At 52.1% G+C, this 22,625-nt stretch overlaps 1 protein-coding gene and 1 long non-coding RNA gene across 3 annotated transcripts in view; both read left to right on the forward strand.

The window, feature by feature from the left end:
* The first annotated feature begins 9,561 nt into the window (after nucleotides 1-9,561).
* EFNA3 (ephrin A3) overlaps nucleotides 9,562-22,625 on the forward strand; it is a 64,634-nt gene continuing 51,570 nt past the window's right edge. For both annotated transcript variants that reach the window (XM_083477338.1, XM_083477339.1), the window contains exon 1: nucleotides 9,562-10,021. In XM_083477338.1, coding sequence (XP_083333464.1) covers nucleotides 9,600-10,021 — 422 coding nt within the window. In that variant the 5' untranslated portion in view covers nucleotides 9,562-9,599. The remainder of the gene's footprint in view (nucleotides 10,022-22,625) is intronic.
* Nucleotides 10,839-17,582, forward strand: LOC310694420. The gene is made up of 2 exons (XR_014519684.1): nucleotides 10,839-13,857; nucleotides 14,559-17,582. It is a non-coding gene; the product is annotated as an uncharacterized lncRNA (long non-coding RNA).

Below are 22,625 nucleotides of genomic sequence, written 5' to 3' on the forward strand. Positions count from 1 at the left end.
GGCTCGAAAGTGACGTTCAGTGATTGGATAGTTTTCATGCAAATGAAGGCTCGAAAGTGACGTTCAGTGATTGGATAGTTTTCATGCAAATGAAGGCTCGAAAGTGACGTTCAGTGATTGGATAGTTTTAGAAAGTTGCTACAGTAATGTTGTACGGGAGCTCTATATAAACAGGCTGACTGAGCCCTTCAGTTCAGTTCAGTTCTGTTCTGGCCTCTGAATAAACAAGAGCTGTTTGAAGAATCACTGTGTCGTCTGATATGTTCACCCACAACTTAACTGAAATGTCCTTTAAATGCAAGCCCCAGCATTTTGAGGGAGCTATATACAGATAATCCTGCTTTCAGACTGTTTTGTAATAATTGGGGTGTCCCAGACTATCTGTCTGCCAAGATTCAATTTACCAGGTGATGTTCGAAGCTCCTTGATAATCCTGGTGTCTGCATGATGTCCCAGCTGTCTATTCTCCCTACTTCAGATCTGTTATATAAGCCAGTTCCTGACCTTCCAGTGTGGGGCAGTGGTTAGAGTGCAAGGCAAAGACTGGGAAGATCCGAGTTCGAATCAGCCACGAAGCTCATGGAGTGGGCTTGGGCCATTCGCTATCTCTCACCCAAATTTATTCCACTTGGGTTGTTCTGTGGGTAGAAATATGGTGCAGCCCCCCCCCAAGCAGTGGCGTAGCGTGGGGTGTGCCAGGGGTGCCGGCCGCACCGGGCGCAATATTTGGGGGGGCGCGTTTGGTCGGCCCTCCTTGAGGAAGCAGGAACCCCACTGTCCTCGGACCTCCTCCGAAGCCTGGCGGTGGGGCAGAGAGACCATCTCCCCGCACCAGCCTTTGGAAGGCTGCTCCGAAGCCTGGTGGTGGGGCGGAGAGACCTCCTCCCGCCGCCAGGCTTCGGAAGGCTGCTCCGAAGCCTGGCGGTGGGGCGGAGAGACCTTCTCCCCGCACCAGCCTTCGGAAGGCTGTCCTGAAGACTTGTGGTGGGAGCAGTGGCGTAGCGTGGGGGGTGCAGGGGGGCCTGCTGCACCTGGCACAACATCTGGGGGCGCGCGGAAGAGACTCGAGTGCTAAAATCCACGGGTTAGGGGGCGCAAATTACTTGACTTGCCCCGGGTTAGGGGGCGCAAATTGCCCCGGGTGCTGAGAACCCACGCTACGCCACTGCCCCCAAGACATGCGCAGATCAGTGATTGGCAATCCTTGCAACAATCTTGCAAATGACAACCTTGCAGTGTCGGCCAGAACCATGAGTTGCCTGGTGCTGGAGGGGGGCGGGTGGAGGCTGTGTAAAGAATTATTTTGGCTACTGCAACAGTGCCTGTGGCAGAGGTGAGACTCAAAAGAGCTGAATCTCTGTGGGACTGGATTAAGGGGGAAGCCTCTTCTCAGTCTTCCCTCTGTAACTGTCTCAAAGGTTCGTAAGCCCCAGACTGTTAGTATTATTAATTTAATTTATATACCGCCTTTCGGCAGAAGTTCCCAGGGTGCTTCACCACGTACAGCGCAAATGTCGCTACACAGCAGAATATCAATACAGCATAAAGATCAGAACATTTGTATAATTACACTTGTAGTAATAAGATTTACAGAACAAAATACAGATTCCCCTAACGGCAATGGCATTAAAAACACTCTGCTTTATTTGCCATGGCATGTGGCTGTAGAAACTCGGTCGGAATACCTCTTTCAGATCCAGAAAAAGTGAGGTTAAAAGTGCAGCGCCTCTGAGCATGCGCAGGGTGTTCCATGGCCTCCAACTGGAGCTTAACTCCAAATGTTGCTGGACTCCTGACTCCTCTGAGCCAGCCTGGCCAAGGATGATGGGAGCTGGAGTCCAGCAACATCTGGAGGGCCACAGTGTTCCCCACCCCTGTCCTTTACCCGTGTCCCAACCAACCAGGGTTCACAGGTTCAATGAGCTTATGGAAGTGTAAAGCACGAGTTGGGAAGCTCATGGCCTTCCAGATATTGGACTTCCAACACCCATTTTCCCTGACTGTTGGCTATACTGGCTGGGTAAGTTCATTTCATATGTGATCCCTGATTGGTTGGGACATGTGCCTAGGACAGGGGTGGGGATCCTGTTCAATGTTGCTGAACTACAACTCCCATCCTCCCTGGGACTATTGGCCATGCTGGCTGGGGCTGACAGGGGTTGGAGTCTAAGAATATCTGGAGGTCCATGGTCTCCCCATTAGGGCTGGGTGATATATTGTCCAAAACCAGTTTGAAGTCCATATCAGGATATTGGTTTCATAATTTTGATGTGAGAAGCCAGCCAATGCCTCTACATAGCTCTGTTCTTATTTCAGACATCGTGATATATCAGTATATCACAATGTTTAGCTGGTGATATACTGAGATGTTGAAAACCAGTTATCTCCCAGCCCTACTGTTTGCCTCTACATAGTTTCATCCTTATTCCAGACATTGTGATATGTTGGCATATCATGATGTTTAAAGGTAAAGGGACCCCTGACATTAGGTCCAGTCGTGGCCGACTCTGGGGTTGCGGCGCTCATCTCGCTTTATTGGCCAAGGGAGCCGGTGTACAGCTTCCGGGTCATGTGGCCAGCATGACTAAGCCACTTCTGGCGAACCAGAGCAGCGCACGGAAATGCCGTTTACCTTCCCGCCAGAGTGGTACCTATTTATCTACTTGCACTTTGACGTGCTTTTGAACTGCTAGGTTGGCAGGAACAGGGACTGAGCAACGGGAGCTCACCCCATTGTGGGGATTCGAACTGCCGACCTTCTGATCGTCAAGCCCTAGGCTCTGTGGTTTAACCCACAGCACCACCCGTGTCCCTTATCATGACGTTTAGCTGGTGATATATTGTGATGTTGAAAACCAGATATCGCCCAGCCCTCCTCCCCACCCTTGCTTTGCACCTCTGCAAGTGCATTTAATATGGGATCCCTAATTGGTTGGGATATGTGTCTAGGACAAGGGTGTGGTGGGAGGGGAACCGTGCAGCCCTCCCAGCTGTTGCTGAACTTCCAAACATGCATCAGGCTGAGAAGCCAGTGTGGCTCAATGGTCAGGGGTCGCAGGAGGTGGGAATCCAGGAGCACCTGAAGGATTTGACAGCCCTGCTTGCAGTGTCAGCACCGGAAGGGTTAATGGCCAGCTGCTTCCATCACACACACACACACTCTCTCTCACTCACTCACACAGAGCCTCTGGGACTGCTGTTCTCTCCTTGCCCCCTCCCCTTGTACCTTCCACCCCTCCTCTTTCTCTACCCACCCCCCTGCAGCCACCCTGCCCGCTCCAACCATCAGCCCAGTCGTTCAGAGCTTGTTTTTTTCCATGTTGTATTTTCTACACTTCACTTCCTCAGATGAATAATTAATTGAAGCTTTTTTTGGTCTTTCCGCGTTTGTTTCGCCAGCCTCCTCCCTTCCCACAACTCCCCACCCCCCACCCTTCCCAGCTGGGGCTACTGACAGGCATCTAAACAGCCTCTCCCCCCCCCCCCACTCACTTCCAGCCATCCATGCACAGACACAAACACACGACCCACCTTTCTGCAGGCGGGCAGAGGTGATCAGCCCTTCCCCAACCATGCCTGGTGCACGCCTACGCATGCGTTGGTGTGTGAGCATGCATGCACATTTTGCTGCTCAGTAGCTCTAAGCCCAGGCCTGTGGGGAACCTGTGGCCCTCCAAGGTGTGCTTGAACTCCCAACTCCCATCAGCCAGCATGGCCAGTGGTTGGAGTAGATGCAGGTTTCCCACAAGCATCTGCTTGGCCACAGTGAGGACAGGATGTTGGGGTAGATGGCCTTTGCTTGATCCAGCAGGGATGCTCTTATGGGCGCTGGAGCCCATCAACATCAGGAGGGGCCCAGGTTCCCCACCCCTGTCCTTGACACATGTCCCAACCAATCAGGGATCCCATCTGAAATGCACTTTGTTGTTGTTTAGTCCTTTAGTTGTGTCCGACTCTTCGTGACCCCCTGGACCAGAGCGCGCCAGGCACTCCTGTCTTCCACTGCCTCCTGCAGTTTGGTCAAACTCATGCTGCTAGCTTCAAGAACACTGTCCAACCATCTTGTCCTCTGTCATCCCCTTCTTCTTGTGCCCTCCATCTTTCCCAACATCAGGGTCTTTTCCAGGGAGTCTTCTCTTCTCACGAGGTGGCCAAAGTCTTGGAGCCTCAGCTTCAGGATCTGTCCTTCCAGTGAGCACTCAGGGCTGATTTCTTTAAGAATAGATTGGTTTGATCATCTTGCAGTCCATGGGGCTCTCAAGAGTCTCCTCCAGCACCATAATTCAAAAATGAAATGCACTTACAGAGGTGTAAAGCAGGGATGGGGAGCCTGCAGCCCTCCAGATGTTCAGGGGACTACCATCAGCCAGCACACCCAATTCAAACCAAGAATTATTGCAATTTTGAAATCAGCGCTTAAAATCCGTGCAAGGCTCAGTCCACCATCCTAATTCAAAATGGTGCCCAGTTGTATCCAAAGAAAGACAAAAACCTGCTGCTTGATCTCAGGAACCATCACGCAAAATCAGGCGGCGATATTGTAAGATATCGTAAATGCAGAACGAACAGTGTTCCAAAAATACAGATTGTTATTGTGGCTTTTGTTGCACCATCTATATACATGGCGCTATACCAAATAAATAAGTAAAGAAGTGAGAGACAGTTCTCTGTCCTGAGGTACTTACAGTCTAGAAAACCTCACAACGGGGAGACAACAGAGCAAGGGGGAAATGAATCTGCAACGATTTCTGTTCTGAGGGTTGATTTCTTTCCATAGTGAACAAGGTCCAGGGCAGGGGGTTGCCAGCTTTTTCAGACATGCGGGTACAGCTGGATTCAAGGGCCGGGCAATACCTGGTTTTCAACATCATGATGTATCACCAGCTAAACATCACGATACAGAGGTACCTCAGGTTAAGTACATAATTCGTTCTGGAGGTCCGTACTTAACCTGAAACTGTTCTTAACCTGAAGCACCACTTCAGCTAATGTGGCCTCCTGCTTTTGCTGCACTGCTGGAGCACAATTTCCGTTCTCATCCTGAAGCAAAGTTCTTAATCCGAGGTAATATTTCTGGGTTAGCAGAGTCTGTAACCTGAAGCGTATGTAACCTGAAGTGTATGTAACCCGAGGTACCACTGTATACAGATATGTCCCGATGTCTGAAATAAAGATGGAGGTGCTCTGATGGTGTTTCCTGCTTGGCAGGGGGTTGGACTCGATGGCCCTTGTGGTCTCTTCCAACTCTATGATTCTATGATTCTATGAGAACCAAGAATGGATTTTTATGTTCTAATAAATGGCAGGGGCTATGGAGGCAGACAAGTACAAAGTCGGCTCTCCACAGCTGACGGTTGCCGAAGGCGGATTGCAGATTCCACCTCTCTGCTTTCTGAGCCTCTAAATGTCTGCCTCAACTTATCGCACGGTTGTCACTCATCCACAGAGGGAGAAGTAAAGCACTGTGTAAGGCAAGTGGGGGAACCTTTGGCCATCCCAGATGTTGCGGAAATACAGCTCCCATCATCATGCTGTCGGGAGTTGTAGTTCAGTAGCATCTTCTTGACACTTGTCCCAACCAGTCAGAGATCACATACATTTAGAGCAGTGTTTCTCAAACTAGGGTCACCAGGTGTTGTTGGACTACAACTCCCATCATCTCTAGCTAGCAGGACCAGTGGTCAGGAAGGATGGGAATTGTAGTCCAACAACAGCTGGGGACCCAAGTTTCAGAAACACTGATTTAGAGGAAGGGCCACAGCTCAGTGGTGGAGCACCTGCTCTGTGTGCAGACCGTCCCAGATCCCAGCGTTTTCCAGGCTGAGAATTCAAACCCAAGAGAGCTGCTGCCAGTCAGTGTTGACACTACTGAGCTAGACAAACCAATGGCTCTGACTCTGTATCAGGCAGCTTCCTGTGTTCCCCTTTAAACCAGCTCTCTATTTTGAACAGGGAGGACTAAGATTTTACTTTAAGAACCTGCCCTCTGCCCTCTTTCCTGCTGAGTGACCGGATCCTCAAATACAAGGGTGGGAGCCCCCTTGAGTCCTTGCACTGTGAAAAAGGAAAACTCCCTCCTCCCTTTCATACAACCCTTCCTAAGGAGTGTGATAATGAGGTGGTTTTTCTAAAGGGGCGTGCCAGGCAGTGATAATTCCGCGAATAGAGAGGAAATTCATTCCAAAGGTTGCTACTCATCTCAGCAGACATGGCCTTGGCGTTTCTCGGGCAAGGCACCAGCCTGGCAGGAGAGGGAGAACAGAAGGAGAATAGAAGTTTGTTTAAGCCAGGAAGAGAAGGCACCTTTTGGATGTGGGGTAGGGACCCTCCAGGCAACTCCGTTTTGCCCTTGAAACTGTCCACAGTAGCAAACTGCCAACACACTCCTGGGCTGACCTGAAGTCTCCAGGTTTGCCTCTCCAGGTGGCAGGGAGAGGGCTTGAACCTCCAGGTGGGCGAGAGGCCTTTCATGATTATTTATTATCAAGAAGACTATGTGTGGAGCTGGCCAGCTTATGCTTGGCAGGATGGGTTGCATAGACTTGGGGGGGGGGTCCTGCTCTATTCTGTTCCTTCTTCCCCTCTCCCAATTAACCTCCGTCTCCAGGACTCAGTGGAGAGAGGAAGCACAGAGGACGAATAATCAGAGTCCCCCCACAGTGCATCACCAGGGGCCACCCCTAGCTCTCAGGTTTGGGCTCTGAAATCTCAGGGTCTGGGGTACTCCTGGCTTGGCCATCCTAGCCCACAAGCTGCCCCCTGTGATTTTGCCTGGCTGGCTTCTGAGCATGCCTCTTGCTTCTAAGGATGGTGGTTAGAGAAGTGGGGGGGTTGAGCATATGCGTAGAAACCAGCCTGCTGAATGATGGTAGCATTGGCCTTTGTTGCTCCGCCCACTTTTGCCCCTGGCTCCTCCCACCACAGACATGTGGCCCCCCGGAAGGCTGCCCAGAAGGGAACATGTTGCTGGATTCCATCTCCCAGCAGCCGGCATGGCCAATAGTCAGGGAATAATAATAATAATAATAATAATAATAATAATAATAATAATAATTTATTATTTATACCCCACCCATCTGGCTGGGTTTCCCCAGCCACTCTGGGCAGCTTCCAAAAGAATATTAAAATACTATGATACATCAAACATTAAAAGCTTCCCTAAACACGGCTGCCTTCAGATGTCTTCTAAAAGTCTGGTAGTTGTTGTTCTCTTTGACATCTGGTGGGAGGGTGTTCCACAGGGCGGGTGCCACTACCAAGAAGGCCCTCTGCCTGGTTCCCTGTAACTTGGCTTCTCGCAGTGAGGGAACAGCCAGAAGGCCCTCAGCACTGGATCTCAGTGTCCGGGTAGAACGATGGAGGTGGAGATGCTCCTTCAGGTATACTGGAAGATAGCAGCCATAGACTTCACAGCATTCAGAGGGGAATGGAGCCCTCATCCTGGGCCTCCTGCCCGGAAGCTACTCTGGTGGCTCTCCGGATATTGTTGGGTTACAGTTCCCATCAGCCCCTGGACAGCACGGCCACTGGTCATGGATGATGGCAGTTGTAATCCAGCAATGTTCTTGGATTCCAGCTCTCATCAGCCGCCAACCAGCACAACCAATGGTCAAGGCTGATGGCAGTTGTTGTCTTAACAGCATCTAGAGGGCAACAGGGCCCCCTCCCTGTTCTTCTGCCTAGAGGCTACTCTAGATATCATTAGACTGCAGCTACCATCTGTCACGGTCCGATCTACAGGCAACCGAAGTCCCGGATGAGGACGTTGGGAGAGGGGGCAAGATGGCGGGGTGGGAGCAGGAACGAGAGTCCAGCAGCCAGGGGTTTGAGGGTCAGGAAGCAGGGAGTCATGAAGGCAAGGTCCGAGGATCAGGAAGCAAGAAGCCAAACACAGCAAGGCAGGAAACGTGTTGCTGTGGCAAAGAGCCGAAGGCAAAGGCTGACCATTATATCCCTTCCCGGCTCTTGCTACCAGGTGCAGTCAGTTACCAAGCGGCCTCACCTGTGCGGCCTCAACTTGACTCTCCAGAACAAACTTAGAAAGGCCCCAGTCCTGTGAAGCCCTGCTGGTCACAGGGCCTGGCTCCCACACACACTCCTGACACCATCAACCCCCAGGCAGCACGGCCGCTGGTCAGGGACGATGGGCATTGTAGTCCTGCGACATCCAGAGGGCCACAGATTTCCCCTGCTTCAGGGAAGTGGCCTGCGCTTTGTTGCTTTGCCAAGCAGAAGGGAAGGATGGAGTCACCCTGGCACAGTGTTCCTTTCTCAGTCCCAGGCCAGCATTCGCACCTTGGCCCAGGACCTGGGGCGACATTCCTGACGCGCCTGAGCCGCAGCCATGGCCACAGCCCCAGACATGTTCAGGCAAGGGCTGGGCCCTGCCGGCTGGCGTTGATTTTCTCCCTGGTGGGCGGGAAGGTGTTGTCTGCCTCCCAGGTTTTCTGGATCAGCTTTTTTTGGGATCACAGGGAGGCCTCCCCATTTTTCCGCATGAGACCGCAGTAGCCAGGGAGGAGGTGGTGGTAGTGGAGAGTTTCAAACCTGCAGATTCTCTGCCATTGAGGACCCGGCCAACTCCATACTCCGGAGTCCATTCCAGGACATTCTTTGCTGGTTGCTTAACAGGATAGGTGCCAAGCAAACCACACCCTTTCCCCTGGAAGCTGTGGTTCCTGATCTCAGAACGCAGGGAGGCTGGCTACCATTCCACGAGGAAGGAGAGGAAACAGCGCTCTGCACCACCTCAGAGGCACTTTTCTCTTCTCATTATCCCTCCCCCCGGCATAGAAACTACGTAGTTCTGCGGCTGAGTATGGTGGGCTGTCCCCCCCCCACCTCTCAGGATGAAGCCTGCTCCTAGTTCTGTTTGGGGGATGGATGGATGGAGAGTGGGGAGATAAAAGACAACCTCTAGCTTTCTTCCAGATGTTCGCCACCTGGCAACAATTATTTCCTAAACTGTAGAGTTTGCCAGGGGCCGAGGGGGGCCTTCTCGCTCCAGCCTGGAAATTGTTGCCCTATAAACCTGACTTTCCTTCCACTTCCCAGATGTCCAGTGGCTGCTGATGGCAAGGCCCTCTGCCCATGCTCAGAGGCTGCGTCCCCGCTGGATTTCCCCACATCCTGAGCGCTGCAAAGTTGTGGCATTCAAAGGCAGCGTTTAAAACTTTGCAGATAAGGTGTACTCAGAGGCCCTTTCCCTCCGGTGGCCAACTTCCCTTGTTTCCACAGAATTAAAAATATTATTGATGTTTTTAACATCAGCCCCTCTCTCGTTCACAAGTGAGTCCCAAGGACAAAGCCCCGGGGAAATGCTGAGACGAAGGCACTCTGCCCATGCCCACGGGCCTGTCCCTGTGATTTTTGACTCCGCACAGAATTCAAAACAGGCTTGGCACAAATGTAATATTTTATATGGGGGAGAAGGAGGAAGGAAAGGTGTGTGTTTGAAAGGGAGGGGGGGTTCTCCAGATGTTCTGCGAGAGGGGGGGGCTTTCTTTAAAAGGGGGCGGGGCGTAGTGGCCGGACACGGACACGCCTCCCCCGCCTGTAATCGAAAGCAAAGGGCGCGCCAGGAAAGGGACCCCCAATAGATGGAGAGACGCGTCGGGCGCGCAGCGTGGGGAGCCCGTGGGAAAGATCGGGCGCGCGCGGCGTGCAGGGAGCGCGCGAGGGGGGCGGTCCCGGGGCCGGAGGCGCGCAAGGAGGAGGGAAGGAGGAGCCTCGGCGGCGCTGGGGGCTCCGGCGGCGAAGAGGAGGAGGACGGCGGCGGCTCCGATCGCCTTTGGATCTCTTTCTCGCCCTCGCTCTCCGTTCCGGCGGCTTCGCCTCTCGTGCACGGTCGCGCCTGGCGCTGCGCTGCCCCGGCCGGCGGGATGGCCGCGCTCCTGCTGCTGCCGCCGCCGCCTGCCCCGCCGCTCCTGCTGCTCCTCCCGCTGCTCTGCTTGCTGTGCCACGGCCCCGCCGGCAGCCTCGGCAACCGGCACGCGGTGCATTGGAACAGCTCCAACCCGCAGTGAGTACCGGACCCGGTGGTTTGGGGGGTGGGGTGGAAGTGGGGTGGCGGGAGAGAGAGAGAGGGATGGGGGGGCAGTGTTTTTGCTTTTTTTAAAAGGGGGGTTGCTCAAGGAGAAAAGAGATCGGGCTCCGTTTGTCCGTTTGCGCCTGTATATCCCTGGACCCCCGGAATTTGCCCCGGAGCGGGAGGCGAAGGTGGGTGTTAGGCAAAGAGGGGTCGGCGGGTGAGGTGGGAGAGGGCGCGCGTGCACTGCATAAGGGGGGGAGGGGTGTCTGGGAGGAGGGGGTGCGCGTGCACGTGGACGGGGCGAGGGCACGTGCGCGGTGGGGATCGGGGTCCGCGCGTCGCCGGAACCTGGGGATGGGGGAGCAGAGATTTCATGGGGGGGAGGGAGCGGGGTTGTCTGCTTTTTGTCTGTGCGTTGGGAGAGATCCTGCAGAAAATGAAGCTTCCTCTGCCCCCCCTTCTCTCCACCCTCTTTCCTTCCTAATCGCCCCCTCCCCCAGTCTGGCGGCTGTCTGGACTGGGACCCCAGTCTCTCTTCTCTCTCCCTCTCTCCACCCCACAACTCGCCGGCACCCCCGACTCTCCTTGCCCGTCTCCGTCCCCCCACCGTCTGTTTCCCCCCTCTAGTTTTTGCAATTTCAGCTCTGCTCCGCTTCTTAAACACCCCCCCCGCCGCCGCCAAATTCCCCTAAATCCAGGCACCGTGGCCTCCATAGCGAGGTGTGTTTAGAGAGGGGGAGCGGGGCTGTCTGCGCTTTCCGAGCGAGTTTATTTGTTTATTTCCTTGACCGTCGGGTTTTTTTTAAAGGACAATTTCTCCTTAGTTCAGGGGTTTTGGTGGGGGGGGCTCGATCACACCGCGGTTGAAGGGCAACAGAGCCCTCTGTGTGTGTGAGAGAGAGAGACAACGTGACCTTTGCACCCCCGTGGGCACTACCAGCACCCAAAACTTGGGTGGCACACACTATTTGGGGGGGCACGCTCTGCCCTTTTTTATATATAACCGTCCCGATCGAGATCTCCCCATGCCTGCTGCTACCCCCAGGACTCTTCGCCACACAGAATGCCCAGCCTTGATCATGTGTGTGTGGCGTGACCTATATATCCGAGCCTAGGTGTGACTCCGTGTGCCAAACCCTCGCCAGCCCTGGCACGGGTTCCCCGGCTGTTTGTGGGGCTGAGCCGCGAGACTGGCGGAGAAGACGCACGCCTACCGATCTGTAGGCACGGCAGATGCGGGGGGACGTCGAGCGCCCTGCCCGCCTTGCATCCCCGGAGCACCCCGTGGCACGTGCCCAGGCAGTGCCGGGGCTCCTCTGGGAACTGGGCGAGGTTTTTCCCCCTTCTTCTTCCTCCTCCTCCTCCTAACTGGCTGCTGCTTAGCGAGAGAGAGGGAAGGCTGTGGGGTGTTTATTGCAAAGAGAAAGGCAAAGTGCCAAGGGAGAATCTGTCTCTCTTGAACATTCATACAGGGATTTGGAGAGTGTGTGTGTTTGCAAGGACGGAAGCTGCCTGATTGATGCCTAATCATTTCTCACCCCCCCCCCCGTATTTTTTTAAAATGCCTCTTTTAAAACCATCCGAGACAGGCAAGGCCGGTGTTCATCCTAGCATAGCCTTATCTGGAGTCTAGAGAGAGACTTGGTGCTTCTAACTCAGTGCAGTCTACACTGACCGGCAGCAGCTCTTTCAGGCAGGGAGATGCCAGGGATCCAACTTAGGACCACCTGCATGCAAGGACAGAGGGTCCTCCTGCTCAGCTGAGGCCTTTCAGCATCACCTTTTCACCCTTTCCGAAGGGGCTCACCTGCCTGACCCTTCCTTTGTAAATTTGCCAGGACACCACAAAGGAAACAGGCTGCCTGTATGTGAGTGTTTGGGAACACACACACAGAGAGAAGGTGTTTAGTGTGTGTGTGTGGGAGGGGGGTTAACCAGGGGGGCTGACAGTGGGGAGCCGCACGGTTTGAAAGCTGGAGGCATTAAGGGCATTCCTGCTCCATATTTTTTTGTTTTCCCAAGTGGGAGGGATCTGAAAGATATTTATCGCACACACCATCTCTTGATTCTCTTTTGTTTCAGAAGGAGCGTCATTTAGCCGGCTCTATTGACTGCTGGGCTCTGTTTACACGCTGGCGATAGATAGCAAGTGAGAGGGGGGGTTGTACACACCTCCCCCCACCCCCCAGTTTGCTTAATATGAGCCAGTTAGAGCTGCTTCCACGGGCCTGCCGCTTGTATTTTGAAGTGTGATGGGGGGGGCGGTATATAATTTGGCCTATCCCTCTTTATTCATTCATGTGTGGTCCACTCGAATTCCTGGTGGAGTCCTGGTGGCCAGCAATGTTTCCCCCCCCCCCTCTCTCTCTCATGTGGCGGGAGGCTGATTAACCAACAAAGCCACCTGATTTCTTTAGAGGGCCCAGGCAGGGCCTGCTGTGTGGCAGCAATCCTTGGCTGAGGAAGACGTGGTTCTCGGCTTGTGTAGGACGCCTACCCCCCTTTTATTTAGGTGTGTAGCTCCGGGATCGAACCTCCAACGAGCCGCGGCGTTGATTCCCAAGTGCATTTGGCTTGACCGGCGGCTGCTGGTGCCACGAGTGGCCCAGATCTAGAGACTTGAACAGAAAAGTGTTGCTTTGCAAGGTGGGACACCTTGCCGAGTCGCCGTTTCTCTGCGTGATTCCACCCCTTCGCTTTTTGTAAAAAAAATATAAAATAAATCAATGGGGGCTTTAAGTAATAATCTGGAAATTGTAATGGCCGCCGAACAGAGCCACAGGGAGCCAGATCAATGGGGGAGTTAACAGCGCCTGTGTCTTGCATCTCTAATGCTCTGCCCATGGGGTGAAGCGAAGGAAGGGACACGGCCGGCGTGGGGAGACCAGGGCGGCAGCGTAAGTGGGCGGCACCAGGCACAGGACCCTAAAAATGGGTGCTGGCGTGGCTTGGGAACAGGGTGACCCTCTGGGGTCTGACCCTCTGCCAGCGCCTGTTTCCTACTCCCCGGTGGCATATCCGTGCCGCTTTGCGTCTGTGGCTTCCATTTTCTCTGGGACTTGGCCGTTAACCGACGCTGGGAAGGACGGGTCGAGCCTGGAGTCCACGTGTGCCCGGCTGTCTGCAAATTTCTCTCCCTCCTCTTCCCCAGTGTCTATCTGTCCGTCCGTCCTTGGTGCGTCTGGGTCTCACGCCCTCCGTCCGTTCCCTCTCCCGCGCCTCTTTTCTGTGTGCCTCGAGGGAGGACCGTCTCCTTTGAGAATGTCTCCTGAGGCGGAAGCCCAGGCCCCATAAATTGCGCCTCTGAATTGGGCGCTGGCGGGCGCCACACAATGGCGGAGCAGCGGACGCGGGGCCCTTTGCTGGGGGGGACCTCCCCACACACCCAGCCCCCTTCCTCCAGCTAAAAAGCTTTCTAACCTGGCCTGACTTTTAGTGGTTGTGTGTGCGTGCATGTGTGTGTGTGTGTGCGGCGCAGGGGTGGGGGTGGCAGTTGAAGAGAGAGGATGGTTGCTAAGGAGCCGTATCAAGGGCTCAGGTAGATCTGCTCTGCAGAGCCTGACCCACAATGCACTGGGGCTGCCTTGGCGGCAGTGATGGCAGTGGTCACAACGGGCCTAGCTCACCTGGCTTGGCTTATTTCCCACGAGACCTCGGCACCCCAAACCTTTCCCCGCTCGGTGCCGCGGACTCCTTTTTGGGGCCTAGCCATTTGATGGTTGTCTTTGCTGGGGTGTCGGGGAAAGGCTTCGGTTCGGCTCCCTTTCCCCTTCGGTTTTTACGTCCCCGCCAACCGCGCCGTGGGTGCTGGGCCCCCGCCTTTTGTGGTGAGCCGAGGCGTGTTGTTGGGGGGGCGGGGGGTCCCTGCCGCAGAGCCGAGTTGCCGGCGCGTCGGGGATATTTATGGCGGAGCAGTGCGGCAGTGTTGGTTTCACTGCAGCCGCACGCGCTGTACATAGCCTTGCGCGCCGGGATTTTGGGGATAAATTATCGGCGGAATTGGTCCTTGTGGGGCCCCGGTCACCGGGTGTTTAGACAAGCCATAAACAAACCCCCGCGAGACACCTGTCATGGGGATGAGGTTGCTCTGGAGACATTTTGACCTGACAGCGTTGAAAGCTGTTCCTGCGGCCTTAGGGTGCTAGGCTTTGAGAACGAGCGCAGTAGCCCTTCTTGGGATGGAGACGAGACGATGCCCCAATTCTTCCACCTCTGGGAAGCTGCTTGCTTTTCCCCCGTTCCCCTGGAGAGACATTAGGGAGCATTTCTTCCCCTCCGTACAAAGCTTGTTTGTGTTTATGAATATCCAGTTTTCCTCTCATTCCAACTACTGCTGAAGCAGGTTGCTCTTATTATCCAGGATCGGGGAGGGAATGAGTTTTTTGACGTCTGCCCTGTCCCCCGCCCCCAAACCCGTTTCATCAATGCGGCGTCTTACACACACACACACAGAGAGAGAGAGAGAACGAGAACGTGCCCCACTGGTCTTTTTCTGCCTGCTTTGACTTATGTGTGCCACTCTCCTCAGGACCACATTTCCTGCAAACCCACAATGAGATAGAGGTTTGCCATTGGTTTTGGGGGCTCCAAGATGGCTTCATCGCTAGGTCTTCGCTCCATCACCCGTCCCATCACCTTTCAGTAACCGGCATGGCCTTAGTGGATTACCCTTAGGCCGGAGAAAAGCTTTGCATTTCAGGATGTTTGATAGGTTAAAAAAAAAAAATGGCTGCAGAGTTCCTAAAGAGCTATGGTTATTCCATTTTTCTAGGCACTTGGGTGAACTGCAGCCTGGGATTTTCCCAGATTGGACATCAACGCAACCTGATCCTCTCCTCCAAATATTGTATTAGAGATGAAACTGGTGCCACCTGCCTGAGTTTGGTCTCCATCCCTTTTATTTTTAGGTCTTTCATGCCTGCTCCGAGATTATGGTGGTGGTTGTTGTTGTCCTCAGACTCCCTGCAGAAAAGGTGTCCTCCGCTCCCCAAAAATCTCTGGGGTTCACGTCCCTCTTGCTTTTTAAGCAGGTCCCTGTGTCACACTGGTGTGTATCTGTGTGTTTTTCCGGACAAGGGCAGATGTGACTGGTGTGCTGATGAGCTGCAGAGCTGCTGATTGGTCCAGGATGGGCGGAGGAAAGGTTGGGAGGTGGTCTTCTTTAGAGGGTCCTGCATACAAAAGCTCCACACATCTCTCAGTCTTATTTCTCAGTCTTCAGACGAGGATCAAACACTCCCTGCCCTTTTCAAAACAGAGAGCCAACTGGGGTCGGTTGTGGAATAGCTTGAATTGGGAAACCTTTAAACTTCTTACCATTTTCTTTTAAAAAGACTGGCATGTTATTTGTGGAAGGTTTCTAGTCCTCATGCTCTGCAAGCAGGGAACAGTGTTAGAAAGATCAATAGTATGGGGGTGTGTGGAACACTGGCATTATCTTAACAGGAGGGAGAAGAATACCAGCTTAAATTTTGCCACATTTTAGTGGGTAGACATCTGAGTAAGATTGTGTGTGTGTGGAAATACTCCCAGGATTCCTTATGGGACTATCAAATCTGTGTTTCGCAGCCCTGTTGAGCCAAGCATGAGGAATCTGTGCCCCACCAGAAGTGTTGAGACTACAACTCCCATCATCCATAACTGATGGGAGTTTGAGAGCCAGTGATTCTCCATCTTTGGCACAGAGGGATTTTTTGGCGGGTAGGGATATCGCTAGGTCACATTCACAGCTTCCTCCTGTGGAGGAATTTCTACGCAGGAAATTAACACACAAACCGCGGAAAGATCATTGCAAGCTGTATTCTCGCATGTGGGTTCACAGGGCTTGCGAATGTGTGCTGAGCATTTCAGACCCCATCCTCACCATCTGTTTAATGCACTCTGATACCACTGTGTCCCCCAGAGAATCATGGGAACTGTAGTTTCAAGGCTCTGAGAGTTGTCAGGAGGCACTCCCTCACAGAGCTACAATTCCCACAGGTCCCTGGGAAGAAGGATGGGCTGTTATACCACTCTGGGAACTGTAGCGCTGTGTGGAGAAGGGCTGTATAGCTCAGTGGCAGAGTACCTACTCCCAAATTCAATCTGTGACGTCTCCAGGTAGCCTTGCCTATCTCATGTAGTCATGGACTGACTACAGCAGGGTAGGGACTCTTTGGCCCTCTGTATGTTGCTGGACTTCAACTTCCATCCGCCCCACCAAACATTGCCCTTGCCCAGTGGTGATGGGAGTTGCAGTTCAGCAACATGTTCCCCTTCTCTGAGCTACAGCCTCATACAAGGCCATTTTCCTGGTGGCAACTTGGAATCCCTTCCAGGCGATGATGCAGAGAAGCTACACAAAAGCCGGTTGTCTTCCTTTCAGACCCGCAATTATTTATACATAAAGTTGGGCAGCCAGAACAGCTAGGAAAGGAGATGTTGTGGACTAGGAACTTGTGTGGACGTGCTGGTGAGGCTGGGCTCCTAACCCCATGTGCACACCGTGAGGAGGAGCTCCCCGGAGGAAAGGCGGGATTCAGATGTGATGCATATCTCAAACCCACAAAGTCTGTGTATACGATCATGGCGCTCAACACCCTGCCACAAGGTTGGGCAAGCTGTGGCCCGGCTAGCCTGGTCGATGCTCAAGGAAGATGGCCAGGAGCCAGGGACAATGGGGGCTGGAGTCCAGCAATGTGGTTTCTCATCCCTGGGATAGCTCAGTCAGTAGAGCATGAGACTCTTAATCTTGGGCAGAAGATTCCCTCATTGCAGGGGTTTGGACCAGATGACCCCCAGGGTCGCTTCCCACTCTACAATTCTATGATTCTGTAAAATGGCTCAGGACCACAAGGAACACCTCTCCTCATATAAACCAGCCCAGACTTAGAGATCATCCTTTGAGGCCCTTCTTCATGTGCCTCCTCAAGAGGTCAGGAGGGTGGCAACACGAGAACGGGCCTTTCCTGTGGTGGCCCCCCGTTTGTGGAATGTTCTCCCCAGAGAGGTTTGTCTGGTGCTTCCATTATACACCTTTAGGTGCCAGGCGAAAACGTTCTTCTTTACCAGGCCTTTGGTTGATTCTGTGGCCTTTTAAATGTGTTTGTGGGGTGGGGTTATTGTTTTGTTTTTGTTTTAACTATATAGTTTGTGGGTTTTATCCTGTATTCTTATGTTGTGAACTACCCTGAGAGCTTTGTCCTGATTGCTTCTCGGCCTTTTGGCTTAGATCAGGGCCTATCATGCCCAACATCCTTTTTCCATAGCAGACGATCGCTGCTGTGTTAGAAATTAGCCAGGAGCCAGGCGCATTTTGCCGCTGGCGTGGGTCCAATTGCAACCACGTGGAGATCTTTGGATGCCAGGCTGGCGACTAGGAAAAACCAAATGCCATTTAGAAAAGAAGGCTCTGGAATGTTTTCCTTGAAGCCTAAATTTGTTTTATTCTGGATTGTTTTAATTGATGTTATAATGTGTCGTAAACCACTTTGAGAGTTGTTCTCTAAAATGTAGAGCTGCATAGAAATGAAATGAATAAGAATAATAAGTCCAATTGCAAAAAAAAACAAAACCACAAAAACCCCGGCATCTAGACATTTGTTGTGGCAACTATGACCTAGGTTTAAGGTGCCATTTGGCGATTAGTTTATATACCTGAATTTCTAACACTGCCAACCAGATGCTTATGGGAAACCTACAAGCAGGACTTTGAGCGCCACAGTGCTCTCTCCAACAGCGGACTAGGGCTGGACGATAACAGTTTTTCAACATCGCAGTATATCACCAGCCAAACATTTGGCGATATACCGTGGTGTTGGAAACATAAGCTGCACTGGCCTCAGCCTGCAAGGTGCCGGGTGAAATTGCCACAGCTTTCACCATCCCCGTGTCAGGTTCCTTGCTTGTGGCGGGTGCCAGTGCCGGGCTGGGGGGGTGTCCTTTGATTGTTTGGAGGGGAGTGGCAACCGCACACTCCTCAAATGAGCAGTTAAAAGATCCAGAAGGAGGAACGAGCTGTATGGGTGCCTCGCCAATGTAGCTTTTTTCTCCCTGTGCACAGTTGTGAGGTCAGAGTGGGATGTCAGCTTCACTCAGCCGTGTATCGCTGGTAAAACCGCCACCACTCCTGAGTCCCTCTGCTAGCAACGGAGCGGTGAGCATTTCACCAGCGATATACTGCTGAGTGAAGCCGACATCACGGTCTGCTCCTCATACCGGTCCTGGGTGATATATTGATATATCGCCCCGGCCTACAGCAGACACAGCCTTTGTATCTCGTAGCCCTTAATCCAGTCCAGACTCCTGTTCTTACGACCCCCAGCCAGACGCACCAGTAGGAAGCCCCCAGCTGAACCTGACCACAGCAGCATCAATTCTCCCCACCTGCGATTCCTAGCATTTGGCATTCAGCGGCGCACTGTCTCTGGCAGTCGATGTAGGAACATAGCCATGGATAACCCTCTCCTCTAGGAACTAAGCCTGCATCCCTGCTGCATTGAGGGGTGTGTGTGTGGCTTCTGCCCCAAGTCCTTCCCTGACAGCATCGCTTCTCAGGATCCTGGGAAATGCGGTGCTTGGCTTAGCAGGCCAGCGGCCCAACCCAGCACAGCTCTCTTCCCTAAATGCTAAAGCACATTTGCTCCTAAGAGCATCTTCTTTTATGTACCGGCGCATCCAGCGATGTAACACACAGAATGCCAGAAGAAGCCAGTCTTAATCAGACTGCTGGTCCCATGGGATTGCGGTTATTTATTTTGTGTAGATGATCCTTATCCCTGTTGCTAGGGACACACTTTCTGTTTTTTTTCTTTTCTTTTTAAGGTCTAGTTCTCATTTGAGGTGATGAGCATGTGCCTTGTCTGCACTGCTTCCAGACGTGACTGGATGCTGCTCTGTGCCAGTGGCAACAAACAAACATTCCCTGCAGGTAGAAAACTAGGGAGACAGGTTGTAGCCTTGCTTCTCCCTGAGAAGCTAGCTTTCTCTGTGAAGGGAATGGTTTCTGGTGGAGGATAATTTCCATCGGGTAAATCTCCACTTGTATTATGGGTTTATTCGTTCCGGAGGTCTGTTCTTAACCTGAAACTGTTCTTAACCTGAAGCACCACTTTAGCTGCGCCGCTGGAGCACGATTTCTGTTCTCATCTTGAAGCAAAGTTCTTAACCCGAGGTACTATTTCTGGGTTAGCGGAGTCTGTAACCTGAAGCGCCTGTAACCCAAGGTACCACTGTATAATGCAAAAGCTTCTTTTTAAAAAAACCAGCCAACCCACCGTGCTTCTTGTGAATGCGGTCTCCCGATTTTGTGATGATTCAACAGATGAGCTGATTAGGGGCAGAGGTAGGAAAGGTTTTCACCCTCACATGACGTGTCAGGCTACTGCAGGCCAGGATGGTGGGGGTTTTTTTGGGTGGGGGGGAGGTGTTGCCATGAAGGAGCTTTCGGAAAATCTGTTTCTGCTGCGCCTTCTAAGATGTTCCACACCCAGGAGAGGTTTGCTCCTTGCTCCCCCCCTTCCACCCGCCCAGATCGCTCTTAGGGCCACTCTCAAACATGATTGCCTTCTCTCCAGCGCTGTTAAAAAGCTTTCACCGTGTCAATGCTCCATGTGGAATCAGCGATATCAAGCATCAGTGCATGAATTATTGGCAGGGGGCTGATGTGCAGGAGGGTGCCGTAATGAAACAGGAGAAATAGGAAGCTGTCCTGGGCTGAGTGATTTTGACTCCTCCAGCCTGGTTTGGTGAGCTCTGACTGAATGCTGCTCTGCTGGATCCCAAGCAGTGAAGGATCTGCCTGATCCTTTCAACTTGGGCGGTGAGGGACCTTTGGTCCTCTGGGTGCTGCTACGCTACAACTCCCACCATCCCTGGCTGTTGACCATGCAGAGGCGGCTGGGAGTTGTAGTTCAGCAACATCAGGGTGGCACTGGTTGCCTCACGCCTGTTTTTGCTGAGGATGAAGCCAGGGAACCAAGCAGGGGATGAAGCCAAGCTGTTGCCCCTCCCCTAGCTAGCAGGACCAGTGGTCAGGGATGATGGGAATTGTAGTCCCCAAACAGCTGGAGACCCAAGTTTGGGAAACACTGCTGTAGTGGGTTAATATTTGGGAGGGATAGCCAGGGAATGGAGCAAGCAGGGGCACAGCTCCTAATATCTAGATACTACGGTATTTTTATACTCTGGCTTAGTGAAATAAAACCTGGCAGCGAAAACGTATATGTGTGTTTGTCTAGTAATGCAAAATGCTACTTAAAATATAAGTCTACTAGAATATATATTTTTTAAGTGCAATGAATCTGTAACAGAGCAGCAGAGCATTATTGGTAGTAAAATTGTTGGTTTTTTTAATGGTCAAAAGGCACCAGCTGCCCTCTGCTAAAAGCCTAAGAGTCAAGAGGAACTGTTTGCAGCCTGCCTTAGTTTCTGAGGCCCATGTGTCAGTTCTGAGGCCCAGCTCTGGGCTTGTGTTGTGCCTTGCCTGGCTGGTTGTGGGTGCTTTGAGTCCAATTTGTGCTTATTTAATCAGGCTTAAAGCCAGAGAAGGGCCTTCAGTAAGGGGGGGGGGGAGACCTGTGGCCACCCAGACGTTGTTGGACTCCAACTCCCATCAGCCCCTGCAATGTCCAATGTTCAGGGATGATGGGAATTGGAGTCCTGCAACACCTGGAAGACGACCAGGTCCCTCCATCCCTGCCCTCCTCCAACTGACAGCCAACTTCCAGAATCTAGAAGTTTCTGCTACCCCTTACCCCATCCCGTTTTTCATCACAAGAGCGGCCATTTTGGTTGCTGTTCTCTTGCGCAATTTCAGAGCATGATTCCCCTCAAACATGATTGGGGGGCACACTGTACCCCCTATGGTACTTTTGGGGGCACCGTGCCCCCAAAAGCGCTCTTTTTTGGGGGGGAACTGTGATGTCAAATCGCGCAAGATCACAGCAACCAAAATGGTTGCCGTGTTCCCGCAATAAAAAAAAATACAAAGATGGGGTCCCCGAGTTTGGCTTCAAAGTGTTAGAGGGTAGGCAGATTATTAGAATGGGATCGCTTGGAGCTCGACTTGTGACATTTGGTCTACAAGCATGACATTTTTGTAAGACATCAGTTGTGTGGAGCAATGGCGGCTAGAAGTCGCCAAGGAGAGTGGTCTTTTGATAAATTTCCTCCTGGCCCATTCGCTATGAGGCTTAACGCACACACCCCGAGTTTAAGAACTGAAACGTTGTGTAAAAACCATTGACAAGAAGTCTTGTGGCACTTTAAACCCAGGCAAATTTATTATGGCATCGGTTTTCATGGGCCAGAGTTTGCCTCATAACACGGTTCACCCTCTGGAAAAACTGTGTAGGTTTAATTGGTTTCTGTGATGTTTTGGCTCTGGGCTCAATCCAGACACCATGGATTAAAATGTGGTCAAGGGTTTATCCCATGGGAATCTCTGACTGGTAGAAAACTTTCCTGAATGGGATTTCATTCCACTGCCATATATATATACACCGTATTTTTTGCACCATAACACTCACTTTTTTCCTCCTAGAAAGTAAGGGGAAATGTCTGTGCGTGTTATGGAGGGAATGCCTACGGGTGGCATGCCTACGGATTTTCCTCCTCTAAAAATTACGTGCGTGTTATGGTCTGGTGCGTGTTATGGAGCGAAAAATACGGTATATATTTCCTGTACTAATTTTTTCTGCAGAATTTTTTCCCTTTTTCATAACATCATTAGTAACAAATGCTCATTGCCAATGCCCTGTTACACAGCAGCTGGCAGGTTCAAAAGTTTTCAGCTTTCCTTTGCTAAATACAAATAAAATAAATCTGCAAAATTAGATCACAAGGGCATCGATGAATTTCCCAATGTGAAACCTTCTGGTGGAAGTGACCTTATGGGAATTAGCCTAATGTGGATGAGAAAATTCTCCAGAAAAATGTCTGTGGCTAATTTCCTCCCCATAAAATTCACACCACTGTGTTTCAGGGATCTTAATTACAACCCTGCCTGTCTCTGTTCACACACACACACACACACACACACACACACACACACACTTCCTTTCTGTTGGCACACCACTGGTCTGCTTTCACCATCCTATTTAACGTCTCCTGTGATTCTTCTCTGGGTGCGCCTGACTCTTCCTGAGCCTTTCACAAGAGCAGGGTGGGGAGTGAAGAAGAGCTGGCTGGTTGGGCGTGTGCTGATCTGTCAGCGGCTGCGTGGGTAGCATTCCTGAATGGAGAGATGCTTCTTTCTTCTGCCTTCCCACCCACCCTGACCCGCGTCACGGCAGGACCATGACAGGTGGTGAAGTCCAGAGGCCCACCTTGTCCAGAATTCTGCAAGCGGGATTGGATTTTTTTTCTCCCACTCTCTCATAACACACAACTCCCGACACCCACAATCTATTGCTCCCCTTTTCTCTAAACTTTTTAAAAAAAATTATCCCCAAATGCATCAGCCTTTCCTCAGTCAAGAGTCGTTCCATCCACTGGTTCATTTCGGTTGCCCTTCTCTGATCCTTTCCCACAGTATCCTAGCTGTTCCCAACTATTCCTCATAGGATTTGTTTTCCAGATCCTCTCCGTCAACCGGTCTTCCTTTTCCGAACACGCT

The sequence above is a fragment of the Podarcis liolepis genome (genome assembly GCF_965112155.1).
Source record: "Podarcis liolepis genome assembly, chromosome: 15".
Lineage (NCBI taxonomy): Eukaryota > Metazoa > Chordata > Lepidosauria > Squamata > Lacertidae > Podarcis > Podarcis liolepis.